This window comes from Chiloscyllium plagiosum, unplaced genomic scaffold (genome assembly GCF_037043375.1).
Source record: "Chiloscyllium plagiosum isolate Xiang-an unplaced genomic scaffold, Cpla_swu_hap1 HiC_scaffold_28, whole genome shotgun sequence".
NCBI classification, from domain to species: domain Eukaryota; kingdom Metazoa; phylum Chordata; class Chondrichthyes; order Orectolobiformes; family Hemiscylliidae; genus Chiloscyllium; species Chiloscyllium plagiosum.
This window is the reverse complement of record NW_028270166.1, coordinates 2,939,353-2,956,162: the sequence shown is the minus strand read 5'-3', so window position 1 is coordinate 2,956,162 and position 16,810 is coordinate 2,939,353. Positions and strand designations below refer to the sequence as shown.

Below are 16,810 nucleotides of genomic sequence, written 5' to 3'. Positions count from 1 at the left end.
ACTACATTTATATAGCATCTTAAATAATAACACATCCCAAATTGCTTCACAGGAGGGTTTTCAAATGGAACATAACAGTCATGAAGAGATGGACAAGTGGCAAAACCTTAGACAAAGACAAAGATTGTAAGCAGCATTGTGTCAGACAGCACGGAAACAGACCCTTTGGTCTAACTTGTCTGGGCCGACCAGATTCCTAAATTAATCTAGTCCCATTTGCCACCGCTGGCCCATTTCCCTCTAGCATCTTAAAGGAGATGGAAGTTTAAGTGGTTGGGGGGGGGGGGGGTGGATTTCAGAGCTTGGAGCCTGGACAACTAAAGCCACTGCCACCAAAATGAGAATTGGGGACCCTCAAGAGGCTGGAATCAGCACAGCTATCCTGGAAGGTTCTGCAGCTTTTTAAAAATTCATTCACGGGATGGGGGTGTTGCCCATTGCTGTGGGTCCTGATTCACATGTAGGCCAGGCCTGATCAGGATGGTAGTTTCCTTCCCTGAAGGACAATCATGAACCAGATGGGTTTTTCCCAACAATACGCAATGGTTTAATTCTCATCAGGAGATCCTTAATTCTAGATTTTTACTGAATTCACATTCCACCTTCTGCCATGATGGGATTCAGACCCAGGTTCTGGGAACATTAGATGAGTTTCTGGTCTGGATTAATAGTTTAGCAACAGTTCCACTAGGCCAAAGCCCCTCTGAATAAGAGGCACTGAGGGGGCTGTGAAGGGATTTGAAAGTAACAACAAGAATTTGAAAAGAGTCAGAGCAGGGGGAATGGTCACATCAAACTCAGTGCAAGTTAAAATTTGTCGAACAGAGTTTTGGGTGACCACAGGTTTACGGACATTCAAATGTGGCAGAGCAGTTAGAACTGTCAAGTCTCAAGAGCAAAAGAAGCACAGTTGATGGAGTCAGCAGCTGATGAGCCGAGGCCAATTCAGATGATGTTCGGGAGATGGACCTGGGCGATTTCGGTGATAACACTGATATAAGATCAAAGGCTCCTGTCAGCCTCAGTGTCACACTCGATCCTATCAACCTGATTGGCTCGAAGCCAGACTGTTAGCAAAGCTGAAGGATCCAGTGCAGGGTGTTGGAATATTGACTGTGCACAGACATACATACTGCTCCCACTCTCTACATTTACTCAAAACTAAACAAATAACTAGTGTTGTGACATGGAGTCTGATCAATTGAGTGTGGTCCACATCAGAGGGTGTGGGACTGATATTTGCTAACCATTTGTGGCCATTACCATTCACTTTTCACTGAAGGTTTTGTCTGTTCTCCCTCTTCTCCCTGACTTGGTCGCTCTGTCTGATCTTCATTCATTTCCGACTCTTCGTCCACATCGAACTCAAACTCTGGATCATACTCGTAACTCATTCCGTAGGAATAATAGGAAAGTTCTGCTTGTGGTACGGTGACAGTGGCTGTGAGAGAGGGTCAGGAAAGGGGGATAGGACAGAAAGACAGATAAGTAGCCGAGAAAGGGAAGGTGAGGGAGTGAGGAAGAGAGGGGAAGAGATTGGGAAATGGTAACAAATGGGAGATAGAGTAAAACATAAAGAGGAATGGAAAATGGAAAAGGGATTGAGGTAGAGATCAATACAGGATGTGAACAAAGGAGTGTGACAGAAGGAGGAAGTAGACATCGGGCAAGACAGCAACAGATGGAGAAAGAAGAGAGGTAAGGTGAGAGAGAAAGAGCAGGGTCAGAGAGAGAGAAGAGGCAGAGAAAGTTTATAGTAAGAGAGGGAGAAGATCGCAGTAGAATGAATTTGTTAGACAGATGGGGATTTAACAAAACAGATTATTGACCGGTGCAATTTTTAAAGTATTCTTAATATTGAAATTAAAGACATAATTTGTGAAAATGGCAGTGTTTTGAGTAGTTGCAGTGTGTTTCCTCAACCTCCAGGTGGTGCCCGTGCTACAGCTTGGGGCCAACAGTTTCCATGCGGAGTTGGTGTGAGGACAAAATGGGGAATCCTGTGAAACAGTCAACAAGACGAACCCGAGCCATTTGCAGCTCCGAGTAAACATGATGTTTGTTTACATGGCGATATGCGTTTGGCTGAGTTGAAGGAACGATATTGATTGCCCTCTGTCTCACTCCTGAACAGAATACATTATTCCAGCGCAGTGACACTAATCTCAGGCATCATCTGCTGACCAGAATCCGACTTTTTCAAATGATGCTGAAGTTATTTTTGGTGTCCTCAATTGCCTGTGGGGCTGAGCAGAGCTCAGGCCATTATCTGAGTTCATGGCTGTTCCAAAATGAACTTCTGGTTCATGTCCCTCAGTACTTTAACCAATAAAGATCTGACTGCGATGGCCCCACCTCACCAACCACATTCCTCAGCTGAGGCAGGGACACTCTCAGTCATCTCCCCCTCTCCCTGTATGACTCTGTTTCCGTCTCTCTGTAGTGAAGGTGCAGCCTGTGAGGCCTCAGGGACTATAGTGATGTTCACTGCCATCAGTCACAATCCTGCAAGTTTTGGCTGTTCTGGGGCATTCACAGCTTTTAGAGGAGTCTGGAGCTCTGCCAACCCCAACCCCAACACCCTCCCCCACCCCCGTCCCAACCCCCAAGAATAGCCAACATTTTGGTTTGAATGTTAAAGGTTCTGCTCCCTTTTGGTCTGGACTCACCCCAGAGAAGCAATAGTTTCTCAGTCTCAGGATCATACAGTACAGAAACAGACCCTTCGGCCCAACCAGTCCATGCTGACCATAATCCCAAACTGAACTAGTCCCACCTATCTGCTCCTGACCCATATCCTTCCAAACTTTTCCCCTTCATGTTCTTATCTAAATGTCTTTTAAACGTAATTGTACCTGCATCCACCTCTTCCTCGAAGTTCACTCCACATACAAACCATTGTGTAAACCCTTTGCCACTCATGCCCTTTATATGTCTTTCTCTTCTCACCTTAAAGATATGCCGCCCAGCCTTGAAATCGCCCATCTCAGGGAAAAGACAACTATCATTAACCCTATCTATACGCCTCATGATTTTATAAACCTTTATAAGGTCACCTCTCAAACTCCTACGGTACAGTGAAAAAGGTCTCAGTCTATCCTGCCTCTCCTAGTAACTCAAACCTTCTATATCTAGCAACATCCTGGGAATTTTTTTCTGAACCCTCTCCAGTTTAATAATATCCTTCCTATACCAGGGTGACCAGAACTGGACACAGTGTTCCAGAAGAGGCCTCACCAATGTCCTGTACAACCTCAACATAACATCCCAAACCTGTATTCACAAAGGACTGAGTAGTGAAGGTACGAATGCCAAATGCCTTCTTAATCACTCTGTCTATTACATCCTTTTTTTTAAAATAATTGAAACACTTAGAGAATATCCGCCTCACCTCCCTTCATAATTTAACCCTTTCAGCCATGGGATCATTCTGGTCAACATGCACTCCTCCAAGGTCAGTATCTCCTCCCTGAGGGGCAGGTTCTAGAACTAAACCCTCCAGAAAGAGTCTTCCCAGAGGTTTCATTCCAGTAAAACATTCACGCCATTAATGCAGTTACCACCAGGCTAAAGGCAATATTTCATCAGCCTTCTCATTACCTTTACTGTTTGTGAGACTTTTGTACCTCTGTTTACACTCTTGTTACCATTAAGAAATCTTGTGCTCCAGAACTTGCTGCTCCCTTAGCCAAGCTGTTCCAGTACAGTTACAACACTGGCATCAACCCGACAATGTGGAAAATTGCCCAGGTATGTCCTGTAGGCAAAAAGCAGGATAAATCCAGCCTGGCCAATTACTGTCCAATCAGTCTACTCTTCATTGTGAGTAAAGTGATGGAAGGTGTCATCAATGTGCTATCCACCAGCACCTTCTCAGCAATAACCTGCTCAGTGACGCCCATTTGGGTTCCACCAAGGCCACTCAGCTCCTGACCTCATTACCTCCTTTGTTCAAACACAGATTCATACAGCACAGAAAAGGCCCTTTGTCTCATTGAGTCTGTATCAATATAACTTCTACTAAAGGCATGCTAATCTCAATTTCCTGCACTTGTCCCATATCCTTGAATGTTTCTGAATCTCTTGCCCCTTACCTTAAACTATGCCCTCTCACGATAGATCCCTCCACCAAGGGGAACAGCTACTCTAACTTCACCTTGCTCATACCCCTCATAACCTTATACATCTCTGTCGTGTGTTCCCTCAGCCTTCTCTACTCTAAAGAAAACAATGCAAGCCTATCTAGTCTCTCTTTATAGCTTAATTTCTTCATCCAAAATGGACAAAAGAGCTGAATTCCAGTGGTGAGGCAAGAGTGAGCCCTTGATATCAAGGCTGCACATGAACCAAGTGTGGCATCAAGGAGTCATTTCACTACCACTGACTACAAACTCAACTGGATTCACCGTATACGTGCAGTGTCTGCAAGAGCTGGTCAGAGACTAGGAATCCTGCAGAATTCCCAAAACCTGTCCACCATCTCCAAGGCACAAGTCAGGAGTGTGATGGAATACTCCCCACTTGCCTGGATGGAGGCAGCTCCAACAACACTCAAGAAGTTCGACACCATCCAGGACAAAAAAAAGCAAATGATGAGGAAAGCTAATAAAATGTGATAATCTATCACATGGGGAATTGATTCCAGAAGTAGGGAAGTTATGTTTCAGTTATATACAGTATTGGTGAGACCACAACTGGAGTTCAGGTCTTGTTATTTAATGAAGCGTTCAGAGAGGGTTTACTCGGCTAATCCGTAGAATGAATGGATTACCTTATGAGGAGAGGCGGGAGAGAATGGGGCTTGTATTCTCTGGTGTTTAGAAGAGTCAGAGGTGAATTAATTGAAACGAACAAGATCCTGAGGGACTGGACTGGGTGGACGTTGAAAGGATGTTTAAAAACAAGGAGCTCCCATTTAAAACAGAGATGTTACATTTTTGTTTTCGAAGGATGGTCAGCCTTTGGAACAGTCTTCCTGAAAAAGGGGCGGTAGCAGAGTCTGTGAATATTTTTAAGGCAGAGGGAGCTACATTCTTGGTAAGCGAGAGGTTGAAAGATGATCAGAGGTAGGTGGAAATGTCAATTTGAGGTTACCATCAGAGAAGCTGTAATCGTATTTAAGGACAGTGTGCACAAGAGGATTAGAATGGTTTAGTTCTGCACCTCATTCAAATGTCTCTATGGGCGTAGCCTGCTCAATGAGCCATCACCACTCTCTCCACCACCGCTGGTCAGTAGCAGCGTGTACCATCTACAAAATGCATTGCAACCACTCCCAGAGGCTTGGCAGTGGATTCGGGGACACAGCGAGTGAGATGGCTCCATGCCAGGCAACACATCTGGATAAATCCACCAGTGACGGCAAAGCTGGGCACTGCTTTGTGAAGACACTTTCAAAGAAACATAGAGAATATGTTTAGAAGGAGCCATCATTCTGTGAAACTGTTATTAGAGCAGAGCTTTGATCTTTTAAAAAGAATTGTCTCGAGTCTGTGTTTACAGGCAATGTAATTATCCAAAAAAATTAAAACAAAAAACCCTTTAAATTAATCATTGTTTCCTTTCCACCTGACTGACAACAAAAGTTTCCGAACACTTAAAAATGTCTAAATTGGTAGGGTTTGGTTAAAAGAGTGTCTGGGGCTGTGCAGGTGGAGACAGATTAACTAATGGATGGAAGGAACGCAGAGAAGAGACTCTGTGCTTCCACACTGGACCCCACACAGGCAGAGAAGGATTATCACTGAAACATCACATGGAGGAGTGCAGATACTGACAGAGTCAGACACAGCCTCGTAGCCTCCCATTAACAAACAAACTGCTCACACTAACAGCTGGTGTTGACCTGGATTCCCACTGTCTCTGAGGTTTGTACAATGCAGGAGGCCATTTGGCCTGCTCTACTGGTGCTGGCTTATTGAAAGACCTTTCCAGTTAGTCTCACTCCCTCTGCACTTTCCCCATGATTCACATTTCAACTATTTCTCCATTTTCTCTTTTGAGCATTATTACTGAATCAGCTTCTAATGCCCTTTCAGCCAGCATGTTCTGGATAACAAGAACTCGCTGTGTAACACAAAAACCACACCTTCCTCTGGTTCCTTAGCCAATTCTCCTCCACCTGTGTCCCTCTGGTCACTGGAAACAGTTTCTCCTCATTAACGCCACCGAAACCCTTTGATATTAAGCAGCTCCATTAAAACTCCCTTTAATCCTCTCAGCTCCATAGAGAACAATCCTGGCTTCCCCAGCCTTTCCACTGAGCCGGAATCACACTGTTTAAATCTGTTTATTGTCGGATTTTTTGAAAGCTGCACTGCGATTGTTCACAAAGAACTCGCTGTCACTGCTGCAGATGACTGCCCGGGCAGGGTGGGGGGAGGGGGTGCACAGCATGAGCTCCATCCTGGGGATGGTGAAGGGGGTGAGGCTACAGGTTCCACCCTGGGGACAGACTGGTCTGAATGCAGTGGGTTGTCTGGGGGAAGCTGGCAAGCTCCAGCCTTATCTCTGGAATGAAGCTGAGGAAGCCTCCCTGCTCCCCCAGCTGCTCCGCCCGTCCCAGTCTGGGCACACAGCCAGTGCCCAATGAGGCATTCAGCAGCTGCCTGTCCCACTGGGACCCTCACCACAAGCTCATACACTGTGGTTTACAACTACCTGGCTGTCTCTGTTCTCTCAAGTCCAATGTCATCGGTGACACCACAGCCTCTGTCTCTGGAGGGACGCTCTCCGCTGTGTGAAGAAACAAGAGGCAGATGTCAAGCCTCATCCTGCAGTGTGTGCACCTTAAAGACCAAACTCAAAACCACCCACGCGAGGGAGAAAAATAGAGAGCGAGAGAGAGAGTGCAAGAGATAGTGCGAAAGAGCGAGTGATAGAGCGAGAGAGAGAGTAAGATAGTGAGAGAGTGCATGAGCGATAGAGCTAGAGAGAAGCAGAAAGAGACCCAATTAGATGTGAGGAACTACAGATGGACAAACTGAGAGAGAAAGAGAGACAGAGGGAAAGGCAACCAGAAAGAAACCCACAGTCAGATAGAGTGATACAGAGACCGAGATGAGCAGGCTGAAAAGATGAGACCAAACCCATCTGGTCAAGTGGTCAGTATTTAGTGGATCTTTTTGGTTCTGATGCTGACACAATTTCCAGCTGACTGTGATATTCAGTCCCACAGTTCAGATTAAATTGAGCTCTGGGCCCAAAAAGTAAAAAACTGGTTCCTCTACCACCCCTATTGAAACCAAAAAGAGTAAATTGGAAGATCTCTTACTGGGGCTGCACTGTGACACTGTAACCCGTTCAATTCTGGTATTGTTTCGACATGCTGCCGCCTCCATCTGACACTGGTTCTGATAAAGAATCCCATCAGAGCCACAAACAGGGCTTCCATCGAAACCACAGTCACGGTAACATGTGCACAGCTCATAGTGTTCCTCTTCCAGACAGTCATACACATTCTTACAGGTCGCAGACTGGACAAACCCTAGAAGAAATGGAACAGACATTAAACAAGCTAATCAGCTCAAAGCAGTCGGAACAGCCTGCCCATTCACCCTTTGATGGACCAGGTGAACTACGTAGGCAGCTTAGTGATGGGCTGGCCCCCAACATAGAAACCTGCATTAATATAGCACCTTTAATGAAATAAAACATCCCAAAGTGCTTCACAGGAGCTTCACTAGACAATATTTGTCCCTGAGCTGCATAAGCTGACATTGGGACAAGTGTTCAAAAACTTGGTCAAAGAGGTTTGTTTTTAAGGAACAACTTGAAGGAGCAGACAAAGAGAGAGAGAAAGATTTAAATATGGGATTGTAGGGGTGAACAGCTGAAAGCTGACGACCAATGGGTGAAGAGGTTAAAGAAGCCAGAATTACAGCACTTTGGGAAGGTCAAAGTTTGGGAGAAGATTTGTAGTTCGGGTGCTCATTGTTGTGGTTCTGTTCGCCGAGCTGGGAATTTGTCTTGCAAACGTTTCGTCCCCTGTCTAGGTGACATCCTCAGTGCTTGGGAGCCTCCTGTGAAATGCTTCTGTGATGTTTCCTCCGGAATTTATAGTGGCCTGTCTCTGCCGCTTCTGGTTGTCAGTTCCAGCTGTCCGCTGTAGTGACCGGTATATTGGGTCCAGGTCGATGTGTTTGTTGATAGAGTCTGTGGATGAGTGCCATGCCTCTAGGAATTCCCTGGCTGTTCTCTGTTTGGCTTGCCCTATAATGGTCGTGTTGTCCCAGTCGAATTCATGTTGCTTGTCATCTGCATGTGTGACCCTTCAGCCCTCCAAGCCCATGCTGTCACATTTTGCCCTTCCATACTAAAACTGTCTTCACCTACTGGATCCGTATCCCTCTATTCCCTTCCTATTCATCCAGGTGCTTCTTGAAAGCTGCTGTTGTGTCTGTTCTCACTACCACCTCCTCTGGCAGCACGTTCCAGACACTCACCACCTTTTGTGTGAAAAACTTACCTCACACATCTCTTTTAAACTCCCCCCCGCCAACCCCGCACCTTTAACCTGTGTCCCCTAGTAATTGACCCATCCACGGAAAAGCCTCATACTTTCCACTCTATTCACGCCATTCACAATCTTATAAAATTTCATCAGGTCACCCCTCAATCTCCTGTGTTCCAGTGAAAACAAACCCAGTCTATCCAACCTTTTTTCATTCCTAAAAATGCCCCATACCAGGCAACATTAGTAAACCCAATGAGTTTTTATGACAATTAACAGTGATTATAACATTACCAATGATACCAGCTTCTTCTTCCAGATTTTACTGAATTCAAATTCCCTAGAGCATGAGGCTTATCCAATCCAATCTTATCAGGCTTGAGAGATGCTGCAGGAAGGAGAGATTCAGATTTTTGGGACATGGGGACCAGTTCTGGGGAGGTGGGACTTTTACAAATCAGATGGTCGACACCTGGGCAGGACTGGAACCAATGTCCTGGGGGTGCTTTTGCTAACCCTGTTGGGCAGGGTTTAAACTAATCCAGCAGGGGAATGGGAACCAAATGAGGTGGCTAATGGACAGTAAGGAGGTAGTAACTAAAGCCTGTAAGGAACTGGATAAGAAGTTAGCATGACTAATGGGAAGAGTAGGGAGGGAGCAGATGATGAATGCAAAGGGACAGGTGGTCTGAGGTACACGGTTTTAATGTAAGAAATGTAGTAGGTAAAGCAGGTGAACTTGGGGCTTGGATTAGTACCTGGGAGTATGATATTGCTATTACTGAGACTTGGTTGAGGGAAGGGCATGATTGGCATCTCTCCATTCCAGGATATGGATGCTTCCAGTGGATAGAGATGGAGGTAAAAGAGGAGCAGGAGTTGCATTACTGGACAGCGGATATAGCAGCTGTGCTGAAAGAGGGCACTATGGAGGACTTGAGCAGTGAGGCAATATAGGCAAAGCTCAGAAATAGGAAGGGTGTGGTAACAATGTTGGAGCTGTACTACAGGCCTCCCAACAGCGAGTAGGAGGTAGATTATGGAAAGATGTAGGAACAACAGGATGGTGATGGGAGATTTTAATTTTCCCAACATTGTCTGGGATTCACTTAGTGTTAGAGGTTTAAGGAGCCTCCAAGAGGGTTTTATAGAGCAGTATGTAAGTAGTCCAACTTAGGAAGAGGTCATTACTAGCCCTGGTGTTGGGGAATGTGCCCAGCCAGGTGGTTGAAGTTTCAGTAGGGCATTACTTTGGGAACAGTGATCGTGATTCCGTAAGTTTTGAAATACTCATGGACAAAGACTAGAGTGGTCCTAAAAAGTGCTAAACTGGGGGAAAGGCCAACAGTAGCAAAATTTGGCAGGAGCTGGGGAATGTGGATTGGGAGCAGCTGTTTAAGGGTAAATCCACATTTGATGTCTGGGAGGCTTTTAAAGAGAGGTTGGTGAGAGTGCAGGAGAGATATGTCACAGTGAAAATGAGGGATAGAAATGGCAAGATTAAGGAACCATGGGTGACAGATGAAATTGAGACTAGCTAAGAGGAAAAAGGAAGCAGACATAAGGTCTAAGCAACTGAAAATAGATGAAGCTTTGGAAGAATATCAGGAAAGTAGGACCAAACTGAAAAGAGGAATTAAGCGGACTAACAGGGCTCATGAAATATATTTTGCCAACAGGGTTAAGGAAAATCCCAACGCCTTTTATTTGTATATAAGGAGCAAAAGGGTGACTAGGGAAAGGATTGGCCTACTCAAGGACAAAGGAGGAAAGTTAGGCATGGAGTCAGAGAAAATGGGTGAGGTTCTTAATAGTACTTTGCATTGGTATTCACCGAGGAGAGGAACATGGCTGATGTTGAGGTTAGGGATAGATCTTTGATTATTCTAGGTCAAGTTGGGTAAGGAGGGAGGAAGTGCTGAGTATTCTAAAAGGCATTAAGGTGGACAAGTCCCCAGGTCTGGATGGGATCTATCCCAGGTTACTGAGGGAAGCAAGAGAGGAAATAGCTGGGGCCTTAACAGACATCTTTGCAGCGTCCTTTAACACGAGTGAGGTCCCAGAGGACTGGAGAATTGCTAATTTTGTCCCCTTGTTTAAGGAGAGTATTAGGGATAATCCAGATAATTATAGACCTGTGAGCCTGATGTCAGTGGGAGGGAAGCTGCTGGAGAAGATACTGAGGGATAGGATCTATTTACGTTTGGAAGAAAATGGGCTTATTGGTGATTGGCAGCATGGTTTTGTGAAGGGAAGGTCATGTCTTACCAACTCTATAGAATTCTTTTGAGGAAGTGACCAAGTTGATAGATGAAGGAGGGGCTGTGAATGTCATATATGGACTTCAGTAAGGCATTTGATAAGGTTCCCCATGGTAGGCTGATGGAGAAAGTGAAGTCACATGGGGTCCAGGGTGTACGAGCTAGATGGATAGAGAACTGGCTGGGCAACAGGAGACAGAGAGTAGGAGTGGAAGGGAGTTTCTCAAATGAAGAGCTGTGAGCAGTGGTGTCCCACAGGGATCCGTGCTGGGACCACTGTTGTTTGTGATATACATAATGATCTGGAGAAAGGTATACGTGGTCTGATTAGCAAGTTTGCAGATTACTAAGATTGGTGGAGTAGCAGATATTGAAGGGGACTGTCAGAGAATGCAGCAGAATATAGATAGATTGGAGAACTGGGTGTCAAGGTCCATTATTCCCTGAAGGTGGCAACGCAAGGTGATAGACTGGTCAAGAAGGCATACGGCATGCTTTCCTTCGTCGGATGGGGTATTGAGTATAAGAGTTGGTAGGTTCCTGAAGAGTTGGTTCCTGAGGAAGAGCTTATGCCCGAAACGTCGATTCTCCTGTTCCTTGGATGCTGCCTGACCTGCTGCGCTTTTCCAGCAACACATTTTCAGCGTATAAGAGTTGGTAGGTCATGTTACAGTTGTATAGGACTTTGGTTCAGCCACATTTGGAATACTGCGTACAGTTCTGGTCGCCACATTACCAAAAGGATGTGGATGCTTTGGAGAGGGTGCAGAGGAGGTTCACCAAGATGTTGCCTGGTATGGAGGGCGCTGGCTATGAAGAGAGGTTGAGTCGATTAGGATTCTTTTCATTAGAAAGACAGAGGTTGAGAGGGGACCTAATTGAGATCTACATGAGAGGTATAGACAGGTTGGATAGCAAGAAGCTTTTTCCCCGGAGTGGGGGAGGTCAATTACTTGGGATCATGAGTTCAAAGTGAGAGGGAAAAGGTTTAGGGAAGATATGTGTGGAATGTTCTTTATGTAGAGGGTGGTGGGTACCTGGAATGCATTGCCAGCAGAGGCAGTAGAGGTGGGCCCAATAGCGTCATTTAAGATGTATCTAGACAGATACAGGAATGGGCAGGAAGCAGAGGGATACAGATCCTTAGAAAATAGGTGACAGGTTTAGATAGAGGATCTGGATCGGCTCAGGCTTGGAGGACCGAAGGGCCCGTTTCTGTGCTGTAAATTTCTTTGTTCTATCACCACACCAAGACCATATGAACAAATGAGAGAGTTTTAATCTCAAAATGTTGCTAGTCTCGGTGTCAATGTAGGTTAAAGAGCCCACAGGTAACGACGAAAGAAGGTTTGGGGGCATTTACAATGTAGGCTAGTTGAGGTTTGAACAAGCTGAAGGCCTGAGAGGGTATCATATGGGAGAGCAGCCCCAATAGATAGTTCAGTCTTGATATAATAAAGGCATGGATGAGGGCTTCCACAGTAGAAGAGCTGAAGCTAGTTAGAGAAGATGATGCAGTGGGCAGACATAGTGTTGGTGTGGATGTATGGAGAGCTTCTGAGGGCAGCTCACATAGCCTCTCTGTTACCCAGAGTGATGATGGCAAGGGATTGCAATTTGTAGCAGGTGCAAAGACGTTGGATTCAGCTTCAGAAGATTTAACTGGAGGAAATTCAGGACTAGCTGATGTTGAATAAACAGGCTAGCAATCAGCAGTATTGGATTGGATTGGAGTGGCTGAGTGAATGGGTCATGAGTAGAACTGAATGGTGTCAGCCTTCAATTGATACAGAATCCTCAGATGATGTTGCTGAAGGGATTGAAGGGAAATCAGTTTGTCAACATCCCTTAGTCTGGCTCACAGAGTCATTGTCACTGGTGCCTTGATAACCAATCACCCACTGTCCCTCCTTCAGCCCCAGATACAAGTGCCCAACAGGAAAGAACCTTGTCATAATCAGCAGAAAGGTCAAGCAATGACAAAACTTTTCACAACTTAACTAGGATACCGCCTTCTCAAAAATCAGGTCACACTCCAAGCTACATGGAACAGGGAGCAAGCACCACAATTCTAGACCATCCTCAGGGTGCGGCAAAGAATTGCCAAACTCTTTCCCATCCACACAGTTTCTGCTCACAACTGAGAATATGGTTTGATTCTTTCACAGGGTGTGGGCATCACGGGATGGACCAGCATTTACTGCCCAGCTCTCATTACCCCTTGAGAAGGTAGGAGTGAGCTGCCTTCTTGAACCGCTGCAGTCCATGTGCTGTAGGTAGACCCACAATGCCCTTAGGGAGGGAATTCCAGGATTGTGACCCAGTGACAGTGAGGGTACGGCAATATACTTCCAAGTCAGGATGGTGAATGGCTTGGAGAGGAATTTGTTCCTGTGTATCTGCTACCCTTGTCCCTCTAGATGGTAGATGCTGTCTGAGGAACCTTTGAGAGTTTCTGCAGTGCATCTTATAGATAGTACACACTGCTGCTACTGAGCGTTGGTTGTGGAGGGAGTGTAGTACCACCAAGCGAGCTGCTTTGCCCTGGATGGTGTCAGGCCTTGAGTATTGTTGGAGCTGGGTAAGTGGGGAGGTATTCCATTACACTCCTGACTTGTGCCTTGTAGGTAGTGGAGAGGCATGAGAAAGTCAAGTGAGTTACTCACCACAGTATTCCTAGCGACTGAGCTAATCTCATAGCTACTGTGTTTACATGGTGAGTCCAGTTTCTGGTCAATGGTAACCCCAGGATGTTGATAGTGGGAGATTCATTCTCTCTGCTTGGAGATAGTAATTGCCGGTCATTTGTGCAGCACATATGTTACTTGCCAATTGTCAGCCCAAACCTGAATACTGAAAATGTGTTGCTGGAAAAGCGCAGCAGGTCAGGCAGCATCCAGGGAACAGGAGAATCGACGTTTCGGGCATAAGCCCTTCTTCATTCTCCTGTTCCCTGGATGCTGCCTGACCTGCTGCGCTTTTCCAGCAACACATTTTCAGCTCTGATCTCCAGCATCTGCAAACCTGAATACTGTCCAGGTCTTGCAGCATTTGGACACAGACTGCTTCAGAATTGGAGAAGTTGCAAATGGAGCTGAACATCGGCAAACTTCCCCACTTCGGAGCTCAGATCCAGCAAATTATTATGGTGTAAGATAACATATTGTAGCCATTTGACTCATCCGGTCTGGACACGCTGTTTCAGCTAGGTGAATTGTGCTGTTCCCTCAAATCCTACACATTGACTTGACTTAATTCATCATTCAATGTCCCTCGGGAACGTTTCACCACATTCCCAGGCAGAGCATGCCAGACCCTAACTACTCGCTGAGTCAAACTATGCCCTCTGATTCTCAATCCTTTAATGAGTGGGAACAGGTTCCCCTGATCTAGTCTCTGCAGACTTCTCATGATTTTGAAAGCATTTATCCAATCTTGTCCCAGCTTTTCCCTCTCCAAGAAAAACAGCTTCAACTTCTCCATTTGTCTTTCTAACTGAAGTTTATGAATCATACAGCACAAAAAAGGCCCTTCAGTTTACCGTGTCTGTACCGTCAAAATTACACTTAATCTACACTAATCCCACATGCCTGCACTATAGCCTCGAATGCTGTGATAATTCATATTCAATCAAGTACTTTTTAAAAGTGTTGAGCAGTTTCCCGCCTCAACTCCCCTCCCAGATAGTGCATTCCTGACTCCCACCACCCTATTGGTGAAAGAAACTTTCCTCAAATACATGCAACCTCTCTGGTCTCTCAGCTCTTGCAAATCCTTTAGAGTAGTCCCTTCATTTTGCACTGTCTCCCTTGGTTCTTCTAAAATGTCTCACCTCACACTTCTCTGCACTGAACTCCATCTGCTGCCAATTCACCAACTTGTTGATGTTCTTTCGAAATTCTACAATGTCCTCCTTCCAGGTTAGAATTCTCCAAGAAATTTATTGCCCACAAACTCTGATATCATCCCGTACATGCCAAGGTTGAGATCGTTAATATAAATCAAGAAAAGCAAAACAACTCCTGGGGAACTCCCTGACAAACCTGCCTTCAGCCCAAAACATAACGATTAATCATTCCTGTTTCCTGTCCTTCATTCTGTATCCCGTGTTACTATGTCCTTTTTATTCGATGTCTACAAGTTTTGTCACAATTCTGAAATGCTGCAGTAATTGAACACCTTCTGCAAGTCCATGAACACCAAGTGAACAGCATTACTCCCCATTGACCCTCTCTGTTATCTGTTCAAAGAACTCTAACAAATTAAACACAATTTTCTCTTAAGAAATCCATGCTGCCTCTCCCTAATTATCCCATATTTTCCATGTGCCTATTAATTCTATCTCAAATTATTGTTTCTAGATGTATCCCTACCGCGGACGTTAAACTGAATGATCTGTAATTGCTGGGCTTTTCCTTTAGAAAAAGGGAGGAATGTTTGGTACAACTCCAGAATCCAGGGAGGGTTGGAAGATTATTATCGCTGCCTCTACAATTTCCACTCTCACTTCCTTCAATACCCTTAGATGCATTTCATCTATTCTTGGCTAATGTCTCATCAACTCTAACAGCTCAACCAATATTTCCTTGTTGTGATGGCATTTCCTCCTCTCTCACTATTACCAAGCTAACATTTCCTTCCTCAGTAAAAACTGATTGAAATGTTCACTTAGTGCCTCGGCAATGCCCTTGGATTCCATTTGTTCATACCTTTTTGTTCCTTAATCAGTCCTAATCTTCCTTTTACCACCCTTCACTATTGTGTGCTTACAGAAGACTTTGGGATTTCCCTTTATGTTACCGCCCAGTCTTTTATCATAGTCCCTTTTTGCTGATATTGGGTTTTCACTTCCCCTGTGAATATTTTGTATTCAGGTTGGTTTTGAATTGAATTTTCTAAATGACATCTGTCATAAATACACTTTTTCTTCTTTATTTAATCTCTACCTCCTTTAGGCAAAAGTGAGGACTGCAGATGCTGGAAATCAGTGTCTAGATTAGAGTGGTGCTGGAAAAGCACAACAGGTCAGGCAGCATCCAAGGAGCAGGAAAATCGACGTTTCAGGCAAAAGCCCTTCATCAGGAATCTACCTCCTTTGACATCCAGGGAGATCTGGATTTACCTGTCCTACCTTTCCCTTTGAAGGGAATATACCTTAACTGTACCTGAACCATCACATTGTTCAGCTACAGTTTATCCCTACAACCTTTTGTTCAAGTCTCTTTGACCTAGTTCTATTCGAAGTCTCTGCCCCAGTTAATTATCCCAACTCCAGATAGGCCACTGTCTTTTTCCAGTCACTCTGAACCCAATGATACAATGATTGCTGTTCCCATAATGAAGGGAAGATGAAGAATCTGAGGATGACATAACTCTTGGCCTCACTTGCGTCCCTCCCTCACTGAGATCACCTGTTGAGCTTCCCTGCTGAGATGTTCACACAGACTGGGTTTGAGAAGGCAGCCAGTGTCACTGGAATTTGGCCTTTGCTTGTGGATTTAATATTTTATCTGACAAAAGCCTCTCAGTCACAGCTATGAAAGCTGCAAATTTCATTCAGCCCCTCCACCTACCCACAGCTTTATCATGTGCATGGGGGGGGGTTGGGAATGGGAAACAGTTCCAGATTTCCACTCCCCTTTGTCTGACATCATCCCTAATGACCTGGTTTTAATTTAAACCTAAACCCCTTGTTTCAATCTTCACTTAATCTTCTTGATTTAAGGGAGTACGAGAACAGCCCATGCAGCTCGTCATGTAACCCTTTAGAACCCAGTTTCATTCTGCTGAATCTGCCCTGCATTTTCTCCAGGGACAGTACCTCCTTCCTGCAACTACCTTTTCTTCATTCGCGGGACACGGGTGTCATTGGCGAGACCAGGGTTTAGTGCCTGGGCCTAACTGCCCTCATGAAGGTGATGGTGAGCTGCCTTCTTGAACCGCTGCAGTCCATGTGTTCTAGGTAGACCCACAGTGCCCTTAGGAAGGGAATGGCAGGATTGAAACCCAGTGACAGTGAAGGAACGGCAATATATTTCCAAGTCATGATGGTGTGTGGCTTCTGGGAGGAGAACTTGTTTGCAGGGGTGGTGTTCCC

The 16,810-nt window shown here is 45.2% G+C and overlaps 1 protein-coding gene across 1 annotated transcript in view; it reads right to left on the bottom strand.

The window, feature by feature from the left end:
- Positions 1–1,266: 1,266 nt before the first annotated feature.
- cpamd8 (C3 and PZP like alpha-2-macroglobulin domain containing 8) overlaps positions 1,267–16,810 on the bottom strand; it is a 507,250-nt gene continuing 491,706 nt past the window's right edge. Inside the window, 4 exon segments of the mRNA XM_087975878.1 lie at positions 1,267–1,304; positions 1,307–1,441; positions 6,661–6,735; positions 7,274–7,486. Of these exon segments, the coding sequence (XP_087832004.1) occupies positions 1,267–1,304; positions 1,307–1,441; positions 6,661–6,735; positions 7,274–7,486 (461 nt within the window).